Raw genomic sequence first — 21,800 nt, 5'->3', positions numbered from 1 at the left:
CAGGTAACGACTCACTCCAAGTAGCTAGTGATGCTTATTAGGCACCGCGATTCCTCTGATGTTCAACTTCAACCATGGTTGGGGGGACTAAAGGTTAACTAGTAGGTAATGCAGCCACATTATATATCAATGTACGATTGCATTACCTGATGGTATTGCATAAAGGATGGGGATGCATGCCGAGGCACCCCTGAAAGGTGTCCGAGGCGCACCAGTTTGAGAACCCCTGACTTAGGCAATAGATTAATGGTTAGGATCCCAATTGGGAGACGCTTTGCACAGAGTGGAGAACATTAGAGAATATAAGTAATAAGTGAGCCAACAAATCTAGACTAGATTTTTTTTTTAAATAATGTTTCCTATTAGGTGATAGAAAATATTTGCATTACTCACATGGTTTACAGCTTAGGCTTTCTACATGTGCTGTGCATACCGCTGGGGGTACTTGGGTTTAGGGGCACTTATCACAGTCAATCTATTACAATGAGTTTTAGGATTATAAAAAAGATAAAAATATAAATTATGTATAAATAAGCCTCAATAACTATTTTTAGATAATTAAAATTATAAAAGAAAGTTTAAAAGGAATTAATACACAAATATTGAGTACTCCTGACAAATACAATGGTGGAATCTCCTGAAGGACCAATTAACCACAGCTTCTTTTCAACTTGTCCTGGGAACAGACCCCCCCCCCCCCCCCTATAACGCTTCTATAGACAACACCAGTTATTGGATAGCTGCCCAGTCCCTATAGTTCACCTACAGTATATGCACGCTGGAATAGTTTGCCACTATTCCAAACATGCAGAAATGGGAGGAGAGAAACATTACTTTGTATTATAAACTATTCATGTTTTCCTGCTGTCAGGCTACTACTTTTCTTTTATTGTTACAGTGACTGTTTATGGCAAATGGGAGGTTAAGTTTAGGATTAAAATTAGTATGAAGCTTTATATTAGAGTTAGGGTTAGTGTGAAGGATAATGTAAAGTTCATGGATAGCTGGAGGACAGTGTAAAGCTGGCCACTAACGGTCCAATTTCTAGCGAAAAATCGTTCGAGCAATCAGAAATTTTGATCGGATTGGTTGTAAATAATCTCCATTGGTGGACACAATCGATTATGAACGAGTGAAAAAAATGTCGCCCGAATGAATTTTCGTCAAATGAAAATTTGGATTTTCTTGGTGGTCGTGATAGATAGGAAGCAATGTTTGGGGATGTTGATGGTATAGTGAACGATTTTTCGTCCGATCAGAATTTCTGATCGTTCGAACGATTTTTCGCTAGAAATTGGACCGTTAGTGGCCACCTTTAGGAATAGAGTTGTTACGCATCTGTTAAAATACACCCGTCACAAGAGAGAGTGTTGAGAATTTTCTAAAACCAGTCAACAAACCTTATCTGCACTCTGATTTTAGGTGGACAATTTAGAAAGTAGTGTGGTATTAGGATTAGCTGTGTAGCAAGGACAAAATTCATTTAACAAATAGATGACCATGGCAGCGTTCATCTGATTACAGGCGTGTTTTAATATCTTCTCCAGGACTAAATCACCCTTCTCTTCAGTTCCCCCTGGTTTTAGCTTCCCATGTAGTTGTGCATAAGCTCCGAAATGTAAAACCTTAGTTCACTCCTCCCCGATTTTCTATTTCTAGTAAACCTGAATAGGGGATTATCCCATAACTCAGCAATTTCTATAATTGATGAAGCCATTCTAGAGAAATTCCCTTTGGAAAGTCTGTCACATGAGCCAGAGATAAGTTTACAAAGCATAGAGCTGCCAGCACAGTGGGAGTTTCTTCCCATGTACACAGAGATGGATTAAGATCCAATAGGGCCCTAGGCACGTTTGTAGATCTGGGGCCCCTTGTGGTCCTTTTGGTAAGCTGAAGTGGAGAGAGGTCAAAGAAGGTGGCAGGTGGGCGCCTTGACGCCCACTAGGCCCCAGGCACCTGCCTAGGTCGCCTGGTGGATGATCCTCACATACAGAGCCATTACCTGTTTCTGCCCACCCCCCTCCTCCCTCCTCCCACATCCTCCTGTAGGCAGAGTCAGCTGTGTATCCAGAGGAAATGATTGCCTGGTGCTCCTCCCTGACTACCTCCAGTGGATAATGATGGGAGAGAGGGAGGAGTTTGGACAGCTCATATACTGATATTCATGAAAATAAATGTTTAAGTGTAATACATAAAACTGTGCATTACAGTTTATGGTATATTCTACACAATATGCATTAACAATATGATCTTGAACTAGGAGCATTACAGACAAGGGCACCTGTCTATAAAGGGGAGGGAGGCTGTTTCCTAGAAAAGGTGCCATTGTTTCTCCTGAAAGAACAACACTTTTCTTGTGCTCACAATTTTATTATTGTTTTATATTACTACTACTTTACTGTTATTTGGTGGCATTTTACTGCAGGTCACCACATATATAAAGTGGTGATTAGACCTGATCACCAGATTATGAGGCTCATGGAGATTGCCACTTGGATCTGATTATCCTCATTGAAAATAGAGTTAAACATTGGTGTTTTTTCAAACACTGTTTCCAGTTTAGCCACAGATCATCATTTTAGTAAGCTGCAAGGAAGTCATCATAGTGTAGCAAAATGTGCCATGTACTGCTGCTTCCGAAATAATGGTCACAGCTAGAACTTACAGTCCTGAGTGGTGATCCATTCCATTCAAGTGAATGCGGCCTCTGATCACCACTTCCAGATAATTACAGTACTGGGTTTTAAATATGTTTGAAAACCTGATTGCCAGGAAACAAACCCTGTTCTCCAGTGGTGTAGCTTAAGCTATGAGCCCCAGTGTGAGTTTTACATCGGTCCCATCAAGCACTTTATACATTATAAATCATATGAAGCACCAAAGTGCTGTAAAGGATATTTGTGGGGTCAGAGAGGTGTAAACAGTTGAGCGGAACAGCTCGTTAATGGCTACCACTATTCTAAGCAGAGGTGATCATTACCAGTACAGCACCAATGAAGAGCTAATACAGTGGTTGAAGCAGGGACCCTGGTGGGCTCCCTGGCCCAGGGACCCCAGTACCGTTGTGCCCCTTCTGCATCACTTATTTCTACACCACTGTTGTTCCCCTTTCGATGATCATGACATTATAAAAGTGTCAATCAGGTTTTCAAAAATGGAGAAAGAAAAATGGAAAACATCTTTCTGCTTTTTCCATGAACGTCCCCGGTGGATTGTTTATGCTGTACCATGCTTTTAGGACAAGATCAGCAGAGTGCCACTTTTTCTACAACACAGATATGTTTACGGTTGTGCCATGTGTGTGACTGACATAATTGTATAGACTAGTAGCTACCGTGAGAACAGATAAAACAACATTTCTCTGTTGACCCTGGTCATTAATACAGTAATGTGAAGCACCAATAATTGCCTGCTGTCTTTCTTCAGAGTAGTGAATCCCAGACAAGTAAAGCATATCTCTTATTGTGTAAAACTCCATAGTAGTCTGGCAATGGAAGAAGAGTCTTTTTCCTGCTTGTGTTGGTGACATGGTACATTTCCTTCAGTCTTGTGCTGTGAATAGAAAAGATCAGTACAATGTAATTAAGCTAGAATAAAGTTGATTCCGGCACCATCCGCTTGTATGCTCTTTTACTTTATTGACAGATCACTGACAATATATAACGTTTCGGAGGACTAACCTCCTTTCTCAAGTTCAGTCAGCATCAATCAATGTAATTAAGCTAAGCTGATGGTGCGGTATGACTAAATTTGAGATAAAATTACCTTGCCGACTTCTCAAGTTCTAGTTCACAATTAAACTCCAAAAACAGGGATGACACAATAAATGTGAGTAGGACCCTTTAGGACCTGAGCCCGCTGGTGCAGTTGTCCGCTTTTCAGTTACACATCCATGTTACAGATGCTGAATAGCGGACAGAAGCGGACACACCAGCGTCAGTGGGCTCAGGCCCTTACACTTATGGGTCTTTGAGTGCCTCATTGGCCTAATTAGGACAGGGTGGAGGTATGGTTTACCAATTCATTCAACAGGATGTCTACTTGATAAATTAATTCTTCTGAGTTGCTTTTAAAAGAAATAAATAAGCTAGACCTAATATAAAATAAGGTAAAATAAACTATACCTCATGGATAATGAATTGATGACAAGCCTGTGGATGCAGTAAAAATGAATAGCAGCCATTCACAATGGAAATGGAAATTTTGCAGCATGAGCCATAGTTTCTGTTTAGGAGGGAATTAAGTATTTTTAGGAAACTGGTCCATCAAACTACTGTTAAGTAAAAAATATTCAAAGTAGCCTTACCACTCCTTCCAACAATATAAAAAAAGGTCTCTACTATGTGCAATTCTACATATTATAGGTGTGCTTTTATTTGTAAATGAAGGGCACAGAAACAAAAATAAAATCTCATCAGAGGCTATAACCTCCACTTTATCTGAGACCAAAATAAATGTTTTGTAAGTTTCTGCTGGCTATTTATAAACAAGTCACACTTTAGAATTAGATTGTGGACATAATCTTTTTGTGTTGTAAGGAAAATGTCCAGATTTTACATACACAGTATGCTGCTAAATACAAGGCTGGCTTTATACTTTTTGTGTCCCTATGCCAAGTATGCTGTGGCTCCCCTTTCTTGTGCAGCAGCGCCCCTCCCATTCTATGTTCAGCCTCTCTTCCATGTGTATTATCCGTGTACAGCACCCCCTTTCTTTCATGAAAGCTCCCTTGAGCATCAGTTTCCCTTTTTCATGTATTAATTCCCTCTTTCATATTTAGAAACCAGTCTTTCATGTCCAGGTGCCCCCATTGGGCTGCAATCTCCCAAGGCTCGGGCCTTTGTGGCCTTTCCACAAATCCTGTCTAGATAACTGCTAAAACTTAGTAAATAAGCCTTAATGTGTAGCAGCAGTGTAAGGGGATCACATCAAGACAGGACGGATACTTTCAGAAAATAATCTCTGAAATCTTCAGTTGCATAAGTACACTATAAGTTTCTTTGTGATCACTGGCACCCGTTTCCCAGCTTTCTCCTAATGAATTGGATGGGGAGTTCTCACACCACAAAGAGCTTTTCTGGTGAACAGGTTAGCTGTAAAATCGAGACAGTTACATCCCAAACAAGGGCCACTGCATTATGCAGAGTGGAGGGCGTATCGTAACAGCACCAGCTAACAGAGGAAACTATTCCAGCAAAGGGATGTTGTGTGAGTAGATTGTACTTTCTGGATCACAGCACTAGGCAATTAATTTACTTTGTTTTGACATTAAGGTACCTATGAACATTATACTTTGATCTTCAGATGGTGGCCTGGCAATGGCCAGAAATTGCAAATTAACCATTGGCAACCTTTCAGCAAACTTCAGCCAAATGTTCAGGGAGGTGGCAGTGAATGAAGAAATATCTTACAATGTTGGGCAACAAACTACACTTACAAGGCACTTAACTAAAGTGCACATGAACACACCTCTGTGCGAGAATGATAATTTGTCTGCTTCAGCCAATTGTGTTGGTGCAGATGACCATTGTTTTAGTAAACCAAAGTATCATGTCTGACAGCACAATAACATAAGTACAGCTAAAACAAATCTAGGAACTACTGGGGAAGGTGATGGGAAGTGGGTAGGAAAGGATATATTCCCTGATGCGAGTCTTTACCTACAGTCCAAAAATATATTGGTATGTGAATTGGCTTCAAAACAAAATTGCTTCTGGAGAGTGTGTGTATGTACTTTGGTATTATTGTGGCAGGGATATAACACTGTTAGCTGTTCAAAGGGTAGGGGGGGGGGGGGGGGTAGGGTTAATGTGCTCTTTAGCAGTGTTTCTCAGCATCATTGTAGCATGTACCCCTTTATTTATTAGTGATGACTGAGATGTCCAAATACCCTCTACTGTGGATAATACCATCTCAAGTACACCTACAGTATATATTTGTTGGAAATACTCTAAAATCATCTATAAATGTTTATCAAACACTGATGCTTTTGATTTAGCAGTTTAATTTTAAAACTCACTGTAATGGATTAATTATGACAAGTTCAAGTACCCCAATTAGCCACCTAAAGTACACCGTGGACTAGGCACACCATGTGTTGAGCACCTAGGTTCACTAGAAAACCTGCATAATAGCAGGACCAATAGGTACATAATACCAATACCATAGGACTGCGTAATGTCAGTGCTATACACATTTATTGAAGATAATACTTACTCTGGCAGCTCCGTCTGTCTTTCCTTTTCTCTCGATCCGGGTGAGTGAGTCTCTTTTTTGCCTTCAGAATTCTTGAGCTGGCCTGGGTAAAATGTTAAAAATCAGTTTGTATTCCCAGAACTCTCAGTATTGTGGCTGTTGCCTTCCTGTGCCAAAAAAAGTTTTCCCGTCATAAAATGAAGGCATCTGCAAGTATTCAGATGCACATTAGCAAGAAATGGCCCTGTAATTAATCACTTTAAGCCAATGGGCTTGATTCACAAAAGAGTGCTAACTGTTAGCATGGCCGTTTTCGTGCGAATTTTCGCATTGCGCGATTGCAAATTTTCGCGCGAAACGATAACGGTTTCTCGCGCAAGCGCGAATTTTTGTGCGAAATCAATATCGTTTACATGTAAAAATTCGCATTTGCGTGCGAAAACGTTGTTTCGTGCAAAAAATCGCGATCACGCGCAATGCGAAAATTCACACGAAAATGGCCGTGCTAACAGTTTAACTCTTAACTCTTTAACTCTTTTGTGAATCAAGCCCAATATGTTGATGTGTATATCATTCCCATGATAGTCATAACTTATTTAAAATTGACAAAATAATAATAATTGGCTGGCCTTAGAGTTCGAACAATTGATAATTATATAATATTAGTATTGGTGCGCTTGTAATATTGATAATTGGCTGCACTAAGTTTGTAGGATAAACCACCTCCCACCGAAAAGCCAAAAAACAGATAATATCAACTCATGCGCCTCTGCAATCAAATGAATTACTCACATTTATTTGTAAAAAGAACAAAGTAGATAAAAATGATGATAATAATAATTAAAATAATCACCAATCCGCAAACACACAATAGACACTACTCTCAAAACCACTTCTCCAAAGCTGCTTCACATAGAATCTAAATGGATCCTATGAATGCCTCTTAAGATCAGTCTGTTGAGCCGGCTTTAATGTCCACCACATATGCATGCATATAAAAAGGTCCTAGAACCACTGCCCTAAAATTATTGCATCAGTCAATACTTGATGTATTCAAATAATTCATTAGATAGGAGCGCTCCCATTCAATCTCAGTGTAGATTGTTGCATCAATCTGCAGAATATATCAAATCCACTCGATATTCATATGTTGTGCAATCCCACACACATTTGGGCACTTGGACCGCTTCTGCCGCTTAGCGCAGCTAATTGGAGCCAGTCACTATACACTCACGTTTCCTGGAGGGGAGGGAGGGAGGGAGGAGGTAATTGCCTCAGAGTACAGAGTCCTCAAACCTTGCAGCACGAGCCCCGGCCGGTAACTCGTATGTTGACACGGCTGCCACTCTCCTTGAAACGGTGGACCAGCGTTCACGAACTTCCCTAAGATAGCAGCCGGAAGTTCGGGGTGACGTCACCACACCAGGGAACCAATTGCCGACTAGTTTCGGTAGCCACGCCTACCTTCCTCAGGGCAACTGATATATTCTGCAGATTGATGCAACAATCTATACTGAGATTGAATGGGAGCGCTCCTATTAAATGAATTATTTGAATACATCAAGTATTGACTGATGCAATAATTATAGGGCAGTGGTTCTAGGACCTTTTTATATGCATGCATATGTGGTGGACATTAAAGCCGGCTCAACAGATTGATCTTAAGAGGCATTAATAGGATCCATTTAGATTCTATGTGAAGCACCTTTGGAGAAGTGGTTTTGAGAGTAGTGTCCAGCGCCACGGAATATGTTGGCGCTTTATAAATAAATAATAATAATAATAGTGTCTATTGTGTGTATGCGGATTGGTGATTATTTTAATCATTATTATTATTATCATCATTTTTATCTCCTTGTTTCTTTTTACAAATAAATGTGAGCAATTCATTTGATTGCAGAGGTGCATGAGTTGATATGATATGTCCTTAGAGTTTACCCAACATCATGAATATAACCGTGCTCTTGGAAGCACCAGCATGTCCAACTGGATTTTCCTGGATGATCATTATTATGTTCATAATCACGCTGTGTACATTTGTAGTGATGCAGATAAACACTTTATTTTCCTGGTTCATACACATCCTGCAGGTGTGTGTGCTGGATATTCAACAGAGCTTTGAGCAACTTCATCATAAGATGTGTGTCATTTGGAAGAGGAACTGGGTTGGTGGTTTGGCCTGACCTAGCTTCTCCTTACTGACCAGTCTGGCTGTTGTTTTGGTATCTTGGCCAAATGGGGTTTAAAGAGAACCTAAACTGAAAATAAAAAGTCAAAATAACCATACACAAGTCATACTTACCTCCTATGTAGTCTACTCCTCAATCTCTTTCTCCTCTCCAGCGTCCTGTTTGTCCCCTGTGATCAATGGAGTTCTCTGTCCTCCATTTTGAAAATGGCTATTACCCCAACAGCTTCCTGGTCAGCACACTGTTAAACTGTATCATTGCCCACTTGAGCCATAGGGAAACATGAACATTACCTTGCACATTCAGTTGTAACTGACAGCTGCTGATATATAACTGACAGCAACTGGTATATTTCAGTTCTGACAAAATATTGTCAGCTGGAAGGGATCACTGTAAGAAGAAAATGGTGAGCTTCTGAGAGGAATAGACGGTGTGGTAAGTGTAACAATTGGTGTAGCACACAGACGTCTGATTATTGTGTGATCTGCAGAATCACCAATAATACAGACTCTATACAAGATTGTGGTGATCTGCAGTATCACCAATAATGCAAGTATAGACGGCTGAGAAACAGAGGTGTAAAGTGTTTGGTGCAACAGTAGATTGAATGGATAGATCTCACCAGAGAAGCTGGTGAGTACTATCTGAAACAACAGTGCTAGCCCTCACCAGGGGAGCTGGTGGGTACTAGCTGCAATAACAGTGCTATAAATAATAGGTCTTTACCAGAAGTGCTGGTAAAGTACTAATAACAGGAGTGACAACAAAGTTTGGCTAAACCTTACCAGGGGAGCTGGTAAGGTACTATCAGCACAAGCGTCTGAATAGTTTAACTAGACCTTACCAGAGGAGCTGGTAAGGTGCTATTAGTCACAGGAGCGGTATAACGTAAACTAAACCTCACCAGAGGAGCTGGTGGGTATTTAATCAAAAGAACACCTCACCAGTGGCAAGGGCCCACTGGTGAGTAGAGAGGTCAGACAGGCAAGGTTTGGCAACTGAGAGGCGAATACAGTACAGAAACGTGAGGCAGAAGAATAGTGAGTTATCAGGCAGAGGTTCAGCAACTAAGGTCAGATAGGCAGAAGTTCAGAATCGATGAGCAATAGCAAGGTCAGAGTATAGCCAGAATCATACACAGGTAATCAGTAATACACTATACAATAGTCCTAGTCTTGTGTGAAATCCCTGGTTTCCTCCCAGATCAAAGCACACCGGATACTAGTCTAAGGTCTGAGCGCTAACACGAGTGTATTCGCAACAGCAGACAAGTTGCTAATGACCAGCGAAGGCTTAAGAAGCCGAGGAGAGCTCACAGCCACGCTCCTCACCAATCAGCCAATCCGAGCGGCGTGAGTCACCTCTGAAGTCAGCCGACCGGCAGGTTAGCTGACACGCCTTTTTCCAGCATAAAGGTCCTGTCTCCGCGCGCGCCCGCTTGATACAGCGACCCTATGAGCACGAGACAGTACCGTTCCCGGCGTGCTAGACGCCGACGGAATGGATGAGGCCTGAGAACAGGGAACAAAGGCGGCTGCGAGTATACCCTGCGTGTCCGCAGCTGCCATAGTTGCAGATGTTACAGTACCCCCCCCCCCCCCCCTCTAGGCGTGGACTCCGGACACGATCCACCTGGCCTGTCAGGATGCAATCTATGAAACTGCTCCCTGAGTTCTTCTGCGTGCATGCGACAAGCAGGTACCCAAGACCTCTCCTCTGCACTATACCCTTTCCAGTGGACTAGGTACTGTTTGGAGTTACACACCACCCGAGAATCCAAGATCTGCTCTATCTTGTACTCTGGTTCTCCATCAATCACCAAGGGGGTGGGGGGGGGGTAGGAATCCACATGCACAGCAGGTTTCAAGAGGGACACATAAAACGTTCTACCGCCCCTGAAACTGGGTGGGAGCGAGACAACATAGGTAACCTTGTTGACCCTTTGGGACACAGGGTATGGCCCTATAAATTTGGGACCCAGTTTAGCAGAAGGTTGCTTTAAGGCCAAATGTCGAGTAGAAACCCACACTAAATCTCCTGGAACAAAATTCATTCCATAGGACGTTTCTTATCTGCCTGTCTTTTCTGGGTAGCAAAAGCCTTTTTTAAGTTCCCTTTGACTTTCCCCCAGATCTCCTTTAATGTCCCTTGCCAGTTCTACAAGGCCGGGAAAGGTGATGACACCACCGGCAGAGGAGAGAATTTCGGTGATCTCCCCGTTACCACCTGAAAAGGGAAGAATCCCGAGGAATTACATTTCAAATTATTATGGGCAAATTCTGCAAAATACAAGAATTTGACCCAATCCATCTGGGCATCAGCTACATAACACCTAAGGAACTGCTCTAAAGACTGGTTGACAGGTTGACCCGAGCGGCGTGAGTCACCTCAGACGTCAGCTGACCAGCATAAAGGTCCTGTCTCCGCGCGCGCCCGCGCGATACAGCGACCCTATGAGCACGAGACAGTACCGTTCCCGGCTTGCTAGACGCCGACGGAACGGATGAGGCCTGAGAACAGGGAACAAAGGCGGCTGCAGGTATACCCTGCGTGTCCACAGCCGCCATAGTTGCAGATGTTACAGAAGTATGTAATGTTCATTTGCAGCTACGTCGTGTTTATTTCAAATAATTTTACTCGCTTCAGGTTCCCTTTAAGGGTATATTTTCCAATAATGTATGGTTTAACCAAAAGATATTGGCATACGCTGTTTAGCATTGACCAAGCTACATACAGTCTTATGATGATTATTACAAAGGCCAGAACGGTTAACAATCCTATGTCTATGAGACTTTCCTGTTCTCTGTGACTGACTCTGCTTGGGGATTAGTCATTCATCAGGATTCATATTCCCAGCTAGCCACTACCACATTGCTTCACAGCAAGGGGTTCCCTGCCTCACCCTATCTAGCCCTCTCATTTGTGGTGATGACTAGTGCTTGGTCAAGCCTATTGACCATGTTCATACACACATCAAGACAGACCATCATCTTTTGTACTCCGTGTTATGTCAGCTCACCATCAGACATGAAACTCCAGCACCTGCTTTGTTTTTGCACGTGAGGAAGAAGATGTAGGTAAAAGGGCAATGTTTCCATCCTCAGGGGTCAATATACCATCTTTGTGTAAGGAATGTTACATGGAATTCCAGTATGTTTTCCCAGACACTCTGCTAATGAAGTCCATGTATACATAAGCCACTATATTTGTTTTAGAGGAATGTGTTTTTAACTGAAGTCCTGTCAGTCCTATGTTTACATATCACATCTCCACACTGGCAAAATGTTTCTGCAATTTACTGCAGAGCATGATCACACAAGATCCTTAACACACATAAAACAGCATTCTTTCTCCTCTAGAAATATTCCTATATCTTTTAACTGCTTTGACACTTAAGAAAGCAAAACAAAACACGTCTATATTAAGATGATAAAATAGCTCAATGCTTGAAATATTTGCAGCCTTGTTTTATCACATGATGTTTTTCAGTATTTAGTTACCTTTCTTTGTAGCCTTTGAATTTTGGCATTTTGGGCAGCAATGTGGTTTTGATGATTGTTAACGATTGTTTGAAGTACGTCGATTTGCATGTTCTGCTTTTCAATTGTTGACTGCAGAAGGAAAAATGAAAAGTTGATTTAATTTGCATCATATCATACAGACATTTGTTTATAAAATACATTCTTTTGTTTTAGAAGATACTTTAAAATGAAGCATTTTTATGAAGTTTATGTGAGTAAAAACTGTTCCTGTCACTTGGTAAATCAAGAGCAAACTGTATTTTAGCTCGGTCTGGAGGCCATGGCCTCACTTTCTGAAGGTTCCGGAGTAGGTCTGAGTCTCGATTTGGTGGAATGTTTAGGATCTGTTGTATCTGGGAAGGGGTGGGGGATGGATGTGTTTATTCATTTGTTTCCTTCTCTTTTCATAAACATATTTTAGATGGTATAAATGTTGATTGTTGAGGACATCAGGTAGTCTAAGGTGTAAGTGAGCGAGTCTCAAACTCATGGGAGAAATGCTGAATTTTCATTTTTTAATTATTATGGAGTTGTAGTTTATGGATGGGTTCAATGTTGTATATGCTATAATGACATGTATATTGAATATTTCTATGAGCCCTGTGGAATTTTGATAGCTACTGTTCTTTATGACCTCAGTGCTCCGTCACCTGTCTGTAATATCTCTGGAAAACATAATGCTATCAAATATATTGTTAAACATGTAATACAAATATTATTTTTGTATTTATTTTTTTTTGTCTGAAATTAAACTACTAACTTCTGATTCTCCTCATTCTAATGAAATCAAACCGAGAAAGAAGCAGCTTGGTTGGAAATGGGATGAAAAATGATGGACGGGGCACAGGCCAGGGTTTATTACATGGGGTGAAGACAGCATGCCACATTATCTCATTGTCCATGCACCAGAAAGCCAGTGATGATGCAGGGAGGAGAAACTGGGGGGAATATCTTCACCCCAAAACTTTAGGAACCCCATGCATGAGCTTGGGGGAGGGGAGTTATCGGTTCCTATTAGTATTGCATATTGGTTGCAGGAACACTTTTTTTTCCTGAACATGAGGAAGTTCTTGCATGAATAATAATCTTCCAGTGATAGCAGTTTGTATCATCAAATTAATCACTGAGGAGGACAACATCAGGGGATACTTGTAACCTGTTTTGAATTTCAGCTGAGATTGTCAGGAGGAAAATCTAAAGTGTGTACATAACGGTAGCTGAAAAATATCAATTAGGACTTCTAATCCTGATTGTATCTCTGTTAAAGAGATATTCCCCCATTCTGTAATCTAGGGATCAGGGCCGGTTCTGTCATGAAACAAGGTGAAACGCTTGCATCAGGCGCAGAGATTACAGGGGCAGCATTTTTGTACTGTGAGCGAGGTGAAGAGGTCATCATTGGGAAAAAACAGCTTGTTGTGCTCTGTGAGGAGTCTCACAGTGAGTGAGGAGGGGGAAGGCAGGAATGCAGCAGTGTTTCATTTGAATGAAATGAATCAGAGTGAATTGTCGGATGGTGTGCGATCATTCCAAATTAAAAAGGGCGGGGGGGGGGGGGAAGCATATCCTCACAAGTTTGCCTCAGGCAACAAAAAGTCTAGGACCAGCCCTGCTAGGGATATGTAGTAGGTTACAAGGAATTTCCCCAAGGGGATGAAATGTATGGGTTTAGGCACTTGTAAGCAGAATAGATGCTCCTATAGGCACATATACCCCCAACTCCTGTTCGGGCGACAGTTGAAACTCTTTTGAATTCTGTGCACTTTCTTTCTAAAGGGCACCTGATGATAAATGGCAGCACTTGGGAATTGATAGAGGATCTCTCCCGTCTCCCTACTAACAAAAAATAGAAGAAAAAAAAGTTGCCTGAAGCCTTACTTTACTAACCACTTTACCCCAAGGCGGTTTTTACCCTAACGGACAAGAGCGATTTACACCTTTCAGTGCTCATCCCTTTCATTTGCCAATAGCTTAATCACTACTAATCACAATGAAATGATCTGTATCTTGTTTTTTTCACCACAAATTGAGCTTTTTGGCTTTATTTTCTAGGCATTTTAAAGGGAAATGCAAGGAAAAAATGAAAAAATACACTATTTCTCCAATTGTATCCCCTATGGTTTTATAAACACTGCTACTGTACATAAAACCCACACATTTTATATGCCTATTTGTGCTGGTTATCACAAGATTTTAATTGTGTCCCTAGTACAAAGTATGGTGACAATATATCACTTGTAAATAAATGTGTATTTTTGGGGGGATGGTTTTTCTTTTCACTATTTTCACATGCACAGGGATGCACGTGCATGCGCGGGAGCGTGCACGTGCTCGCGTACAGCGGCAGCAGCACTATCTGAGTCAGCATGTCATTAAGTGGTTAATACAGTGGCATAGCTGCAAATCCATTTGCCCCAGTGCTAACTTGCAGATGCCCATTTGGGATACACTCATCCATGGCTGGGGTCGTGGGTAGAGGAGCTTATTCCACACATCCACTGCAAGAACTCTTCTTTAATATATCAAGAACAGCATGGATTTATAGAAAAAAGTGAAGACCGCAGTTGCACATCTATTAATTTACAAACCTTTTGGGAACCCTACTGTATTCTGATATGGCCAAGACAATGCTTGCAAACATTTGCTGCCTAATAGCAAAATGTCTGCATTGTTCTTTAGGGTTCTCTAGCCATATTAAATCAACTTTGTAGTGTCTTATTAAGCAATATTGTTTTTTTATGCAATACCTTATTGATTGGGGGGGAGATGTAACCCTTGGGATGACATCCAAATGTGGTCCCACAATCAACTGGCGGAGTTCCTAGATTATATTTAGTGCAATTCTTAGGAGAAATACAATTGGATGCCCAAAAATTAATTTTAAACTGATAGATGGGGGTCACAGAAACAACAAGGCTATGTTCACAGTGGCTGTTGCATTGCGTTCTCTGTGCAGCAGAAACACAACAGATCGGTAAGGCAGCACCGCACATTATCTGTGTGTTGCATCATATACAGTGAAACATACAGTCAATGAACAGTGTGCTTCACTGTCACTGTTAACGTGCGCTTTGCTATAACGAACCACACCCACTGCATTGTGAACGGTGCATAGATGTTGCATTACAATGTGGTCATTCCAAAGTATCACCGTGAACGTAGCCTTAGAGATTTGGGGTCACAACATGAGAAGGGATGAAGAATATTACTATCACTGCTTATACTAGCTTTCTGACTGACTGATAACAGTGCAAAATCACTTGTGCAAAAATATTCCTAGGCACAACATTACAGAAAAACAAGCTCTGGCTTAATATTTAAAAGTCTAGATAACTAATGGTTAGTGTACTTGGACTTCTGACGTCAGTAGGGTGTTTTTGCTGTACTACGGAATGTACTACTGAATGGGGAACAAATGGTAAACAGTATAGAAAGTACAAACTAATGTATACTGTATACAATCTTATGGCACACTAATGTCAGAAGGATGGGGAAAAAAACTATGAAGGCATAAAAGAACAGCAGACGGTATTGACATGTTGTTAACTTTTAAAATGTGTAGTTTCTGCAGTGCTATGATTTTATTTACCCACAAGATTAATACAACGTGATAACCTGATTAAAGATAAAAATTAAATATTGTATAGATTTTTATCCTCTGGAAAAATGTGGTTATGTAAGGCGACTTAATTAGTGACCTCACATAGATAAATGATTAGGTAGTGCTTACGTGCTATTTGTCAGTATTAATGATTATTATTATGTCTTGTTCTGAGTAGTGAATGAGCTGTGATTCCTACCAGAAGATGGGAGATATTGAGCGAGGAGTCTCGTGCTGCCTTTGCATCCAGGGCTGTCTGCACCTTCTCCTCTAAAGGCTTGATCACGTCATCCAGAGATGCTGTGTCTTTCTGGAGCTTAACCAGTTCTTCATAAATCTCTGTGAGAGCTGCATACTTCTTATCATTATCTTCAACGCTTCTGGCTTTACCATTCAGTTCTTCCCCAATTTTACTAGCTTGGTGGACTTGTTCTGACAGCAGTGCCAGGGACGAGTTGAACTCTTTGAGTTGCTTGAAGATGCTGTTGATCTGCGTTTTGGTGTAGCTGGCTTCCCGTCTTAATCCTGTGCCAATTTGGAGAAGACTTTCTGAGAGCAGATTGACTTCTTCCCTAGGGAAGGCGTGCAGCTCAGGGCTTTGCAGTGCCTGCGCTGGAAGAGCCAGAAAGCATATTGAACAAAGCAGGGAAAATGTTCCAGTGGCTGTCATTGCAGTATTTTGATCAAGTGTAGATTGCATCACTGTGGACCTTCTACTTCTGAGACAGGAGATCTGTGTGAGGCAGGGAGAGCAAGACAGGCTGAATCAGTGTTCTGTAAATTCCACAGATTAACTCCTTGTTATCTGGGGACAGCTGTCACTTCAGAGGATGGAATTGTTCTGTAAATGTTAATGTTTCATCATACATTTTGTGTAGTAGACACTTCGAATGTGTGTGCGTTTTCTTATTTTTGTATTTCTCATAACGCTAAACAAAAACTGTAAGTTGGTACCTAATTGAATGATTTTTATACAACTGGTTGGTTATAGTACTCTGTGATTCCATATTCGGTAGGCATGATTTCTTAGGTCAGTATTTTTATTACTTAGGAGATTGATTTGTTAATTTGTGCCAATGGCTCATTCAGGTTGTGGAGTAGTCTTATCAAAAACAGTGCAAAAATGGGCCAGCTTCTTAAAACAGCCAATGAAAGCCCTTTATTTGGTTATCTCCTGGACATTTACACCAATGTTGCTCCAATTTTCTCTGTAGTGATTTTGACAAATCTGTGCCCGTGTACAGTGGAGTGAGTTTAATACACAGGAACGTCAGACTTTGCATAATATGTTATGGTACAGTGTGCTATAGTGCGCTACAGCCTAGGTTCTCAACATGTGGTATGCGTACCCCAGGGGGTACGTCTGATGGCTCCAGGGGGTACTCAGGCTTCATATACTTGACCAAGAATAACAAATTTAGAGTTTTAGAAAATGATAAATCTTATTTAAACAACACCAAATTAGTGTTTTAAGTAATTAAAAGCAATAGTAAATGCTTGGAAATTGTTCAGAACTAATTATCATGTACTACGATTAAATATATATTTGTCAAGGGTTACTTGGGATAATGTTCATTATGCTAGGGGGTACTTTGTGAGTACAGGGTTTTAAAAGGGGTACGGTACATACCAATAAAATGTTGAGAAACACTGCGCTACAGCATGCGTTTCTGTGCGTTACTCTATCCAATCTAATTAGTACTTCATTAATATACAATGAACAGTCAATTGCATGCCCTACTGGGAATAGGGGCTTATATCTTTATTTGTATTGCTTCTAACCCAAATGTTTGGTTATTACATTTTAGATACATGCAAAGTGAACTTGGGGTTGGTTCACAAAATGTATCTCATGAAGGGCCTGATGCAGAAAAGGCCAGTAAATTTGCCATGTGCAGATAGCGCATGGCAGTTTTACAGGTATTAATGCCAAGGGAACAATGCCTGTTACACTATCAGTGCCACGTGTTAGCAGGGTAACACACTCATGGCTATGGTAATGCTGGGCAAGGTAATCTTTGCCTGGTAACGTGCGGCACTAATAGTATAATGGGCACTGCTGCCCTGGCATTAGTATTGGTAACAGACAGCACACAGAAAATGTACCAGCCTTTATAAGCTCTCCTTATACTTAACCCTTCTGGCGGTTTGTCAAAATCCGCCAGGGGGCAGAAAATACGTTTTTTTTTGCTCAGCACGGGCTTACCGCCAGGGAGGTTAAGGTGAATAATATGTAAGGTGAGGTAGTTTGAGAGAAAATCTTTGTGAATCAACCCACTTGTATGGTAATTCTGGCCTTGCAAAAAAAAAAAAAAAAATCTGAACTCTAACCACAAGCCTTTAATGGGATCCAAACTGTTGTTTTTTTCTGCAGTTTGTCCTGGTTTCTAATAGCTGTAGGAGCTGCCATTACCCCCATTCCCCTCTAACAAACATTTAAATGTAAAAAGAAAAGGTAGAACGGATTTTTTAAGTAATGAGCCACACTGTTAGCATGCATTTTTAATGTGCTATTGAGATGCCATGGGGGCTAAAATGCTGCTCTGTTCAATTTAATGCCTTGCCCCAAGCAAATTGTTTTTCCTAGTCCTGTGTAGGCATTCACTTCTGGAGTTTGTCTCCCACAACTCCACTACTTCTGGTTACGGGAGCAAAATCACAGGACCAAGACAGGATTTTTAGCTGTCTAAAGGTGGCCATACACTCGTTAGATTAGCAGCAGATAGATCATCAGATAGCTTTCTGATCTATCTGATGTGTTTAGGAACAATTTTTACTAGGAACAGATTTCCAATAGATTTCAGTATGAAATCTATTGAAAATCGATCTGATGGCATTTTCTTGCCATCAGAGTTCCATGAGGTCCAATGCAAAATGCTAAGCAATCTCAACAGATCGACCTAGATTTTCCAGCATGTCAGATTGATTGAAATCGATCGAAATCGATCAAAATCGGCCGCAAATTGAACGATTGGTCAAACGATTTGCGATCGATCGATTTTGATCGATCGGCCGCTAATCGGCTCAGTGTATGGGCCCCGCTAATCGGCTCAGTGTATGTGTCATTTAACACAAAAAGAGGTAAATAATGATGAACTGATAAAAAGCAGGAAATGATTATGTACTGGTCAGAAGTATAGTATCCCCCTTAAAGGGAACCAGAGAGGAAGCACTGTGACGCCGGGCGACGCCCAGTCGTCCGAGGATTCGCGGCCGATTGTCCGATCGCAACCGTGATCGGAAAACTGACATTCTTTATTTTTAAAATAGAAGTTTTTCCTTCCTGCCTTCCCCCCCTTTTGCCATGAGGGCTGAATGGGCCTGCGTTAGCATATGGCTAAAGCAACCTGGTTTAGCAAGAAATCCTGTTAAGGCTCCCGGAAAAGCTCTGGTGACACTAATGTGCTAATTGGGCAGAGCTGAAATACCAACAGAGTCTATTCAACAGGGGAAGCTAGCACAGCATGAGGTCTATTGACACCTACATTCCTCCCAGTCTTGACGGCACCGACTAGACTGAGTATGGAATGCATGGTGTTGATAACTTTGTCACATTTTGCAAATACCATCCATGGGAGGAATATGAAAATTACATAATTTTGTTTCCCTAATTCTGTAGAATATGGTGATACTAGACATAGCCAGGTAACCCGAGCAGGGGCTGAGATATGAATAATGGGGTCCCCGTGCGCCCCAAATATTGCAAGTTTGATGTCCTATGAACGTGTATTCTCAGCCCAATCTGAATATGAAATCGGTTTGCATGTGCGACAAAACCCCGGCGGGGTATGAAATTGGACATATTTTGTGGATGGCTGGAAGTTCCTCCCCTGAGAACTCACTGCCTGACACGCCCCTGGGCTGAGCTTGAGACTCCGCCCAGAAATGTCAGTGCTCAAAACTGATTGCATGAGGACCCCCAGCCAATTCCCCCACTTTCCATCATACCGAAAAGACTGCCACTGCTTGGGGAAATAGCAGTGGCCATCTTGCAGGCGGAGCAACGGCCATGTGGTTCGGCCATATTGCGAACTAACTGCAACAAAGGAACTTTGTCTTTTCCCGAACGGACTTTCCACAGAATCATAAGTATTCGTTCTTTTTATCCCTTTTTCTTTTATGTACTGTGTTATCACTGTCTCTCATCGTTTAATTGTTCACGATTGTCTGTATATATTAATTATTTATATTGTAACAAATAAAGGCTTTTTAAAAGGTCTTTACCTCTCAGTAAAACCTTCTATTCAGTATACACAGACGAGACCTAAACTTCCGAAGGGACGCTACTGTTTTGATAGATAGATAGGAATTGCACAGTTTTAACCGGTTGTTTGTTTCACAGGTCTATAGCCAGTTAGCAGTTTTCTCTGGGCTGATAGAAAACAGAGATGGTGGCAAATCTACCCCTGGGTTGGAGTAAAAGTGTATTTTCGTAACCTCACAGGCTCCCTACTGCGTCGTGACGCTCAAACTCCGCCAATTCTACGCAGATTGCGTCCATAGCTCTCAATCTGTGTGCTAGAATCGGATCGGACGGTTTTGCGTGTTCACGGCCAGTGGGGCTCTTGTGACAAGCACCCTTGTGTATTTTACCATATATATCAGTAAGAACATTAGAGAAAACACTTACCATGCTCTCTGTTTCACCCTCACTGCTAAAAGTGTCTGTTATCAGCAGTCACAAGAATCCCAGACTGAGCAATTAAATCTGGCTTTGCTGGGAATGATTATTGCTGAGTCATTATAGCAGAGCCACAAGGGGGCAGGCTTGGGCTTGAAATAACACCACAGAAGACAGACTTAGCTATAATCTTTCTGAAGCAAAGCTAGACGGAGCAGCCTGACTTCTCAGTCGGGGATTCTTATCAGAGGTGATAACAGTCAGATTACACAGAGAACAATGAAACAAAGGGCAGATTAGGTGTTTACTGTCATGTTCCCACTGATTTATAAGGTAAAATACAAGAGGGTGCTTCATCTCTGGTTCTCTTTAATGTAATAATTACACTGTTAGTTACCAGTCAGATTCATCATACTCCTAATCTGTGTGTCACTGTACTGTTCCTTTGAATGCATCGGTTTATATGCCATAAATATTTATATAGCATATATTTTATGTGTTTTCTATGTGTAAGTTTAACTTTTGATACATTTAATGTGTACATAAGCAAGTATGAAAATGTTGGAGTTCCTGGAGACACAGATAAGAACTCTGATATATATATATAGCACATGCTGAGTAATACTTGTGGGTTTGACTTCCAGGACAGTGACTGCCAGAGCTTTCTTGCTGTTGCTGTGTACAGAATGCTAGCTTTTCTCCATAAAACAATCAGAGCACTGTCCTCCCCCCCCCCCCCCCCCCCCCCCTCCAGCTTATGTGCCTGGAAACAGAAGTGGCCTTTCCTGCATTCATGCTTCTGTGCTCCATCTATCCATGTGTCTATCCATGTACCCATCCATCTCTAACATTACCACACATCACCATGAACCACTCACCTGCCGCAATCCAGGCCCATTGCCATGCTGTCACTCTTTGTGCCTCTGGTGCATTATGAGAGGTAATGAGTTAACCTTCATCTATTAATTCAACACCCCCTCAAAAATTCAAAATGTCTCTTAACCGGATAGATTTGAAATTCGCCCCATCAGTTCCTTACCCACCCACACAGCGTGTTTTTCCCGTCTTTCCTCATGCTCAGCCAGCTCTTACTGAAACTGTTGGACTGTGTAATATATCTAATCTCATCTAGTTCTCTGGCTATTACTGCTGATTGTGCAGAGAAACCTTTTATAGCATGAACGATCACATTGAACACTCCTCCATATGACTTTTCCTCCTTATGACTGAGTGTGATCAAAGGTACAACATGACAAATAATAACAACTCACTGTAAGTTATCATTCCGATCATAATTTCAGTATAAAATTGATTTGCTTGTATTTGGCTTATTGGTACACAGAGGGGATGGAAGGTCCCTGGGAGTGGTTGTTGTACATGTTGAGAAACTTGTGCTATCAGATTCAGCTGTGATTTTTTTTTTACCCTTGTCTTGACCCTTTTTTTGGGTGGGTCTGTAGTAGACAGTGGGGTTTACTAAGGTTGCATAGCAGTGGACAACACTGGGAAATTATGCCAAAGTCATTTCATCTGCTGTTGAAATTCCAGAAAGATAAGTAATAATTGTGGTTGATTCACAAAGATTACTTATTTTCCACCTTAAGGCTATGTTCCCACTTGAGCTGAGAACCGACATTTTTTTTATCTGTTCTCCGCTCATTGCAAAACTGCCA

The 21,800-nt window shown here is 41.3% G+C and overlaps 2 protein-coding genes across 4 annotated transcripts in view; one reads left to right on the top strand and one right to left on the bottom strand.

Annotated features, from left to right (window-relative positions):
• DOCK8 (dedicator of cytokinesis 8) overlaps positions 1-21,800 on the top strand; it is a 222,880-nt gene that overhangs the window by 99,324 nt on the left and 101,756 nt on the right. The window lies entirely within an intron of this gene.
• On the bottom strand, positions 704-21,086 carry LOC137518309 (angiopoietin-related protein 3-like). Of its 2 annotated transcripts, XM_068235988.1 has the most exons (5): positions 21,006-21,086; positions 15,706-16,239; positions 11,885-11,995; positions 6,217-6,298; positions 704-3,552 (listed from the first exon to the last, which is right to left on the bottom strand). In XM_068235988.1, exons 2-5 carry the CDS (start codon positions 16,204-16,206, stop codon positions 3,542-3,544), a joined length of 705 nt encoding a protein of 234 aa, XP_068092089.1. In that variant the 5' UTR covers positions 16,207-16,239; positions 21,006-21,086; the 3' UTR covers positions 704-3,541. The 2 variants fall into 2 exon arrangements, with proteins under 2 accessions (XP_068092089.1, XP_068092098.1); XM_068235997.1 differs by lacking the exon at positions 21,006-21,086 and having other exon boundaries at positions 15,706-16,253.

This window comes from Hyperolius riggenbachi, chromosome 1 (genome assembly GCF_040937935.1).
Source record: "Hyperolius riggenbachi isolate aHypRig1 chromosome 1, aHypRig1.pri, whole genome shotgun sequence".
Lineage (NCBI taxonomy): Eukaryota > Metazoa > Chordata > Amphibia > Anura > Hyperoliidae > Hyperolius > Hyperolius riggenbachi.
Note: the sequence above shows the minus strand (reverse complement) of the source record. Positions and strands in the feature narration are given on the sequence as shown.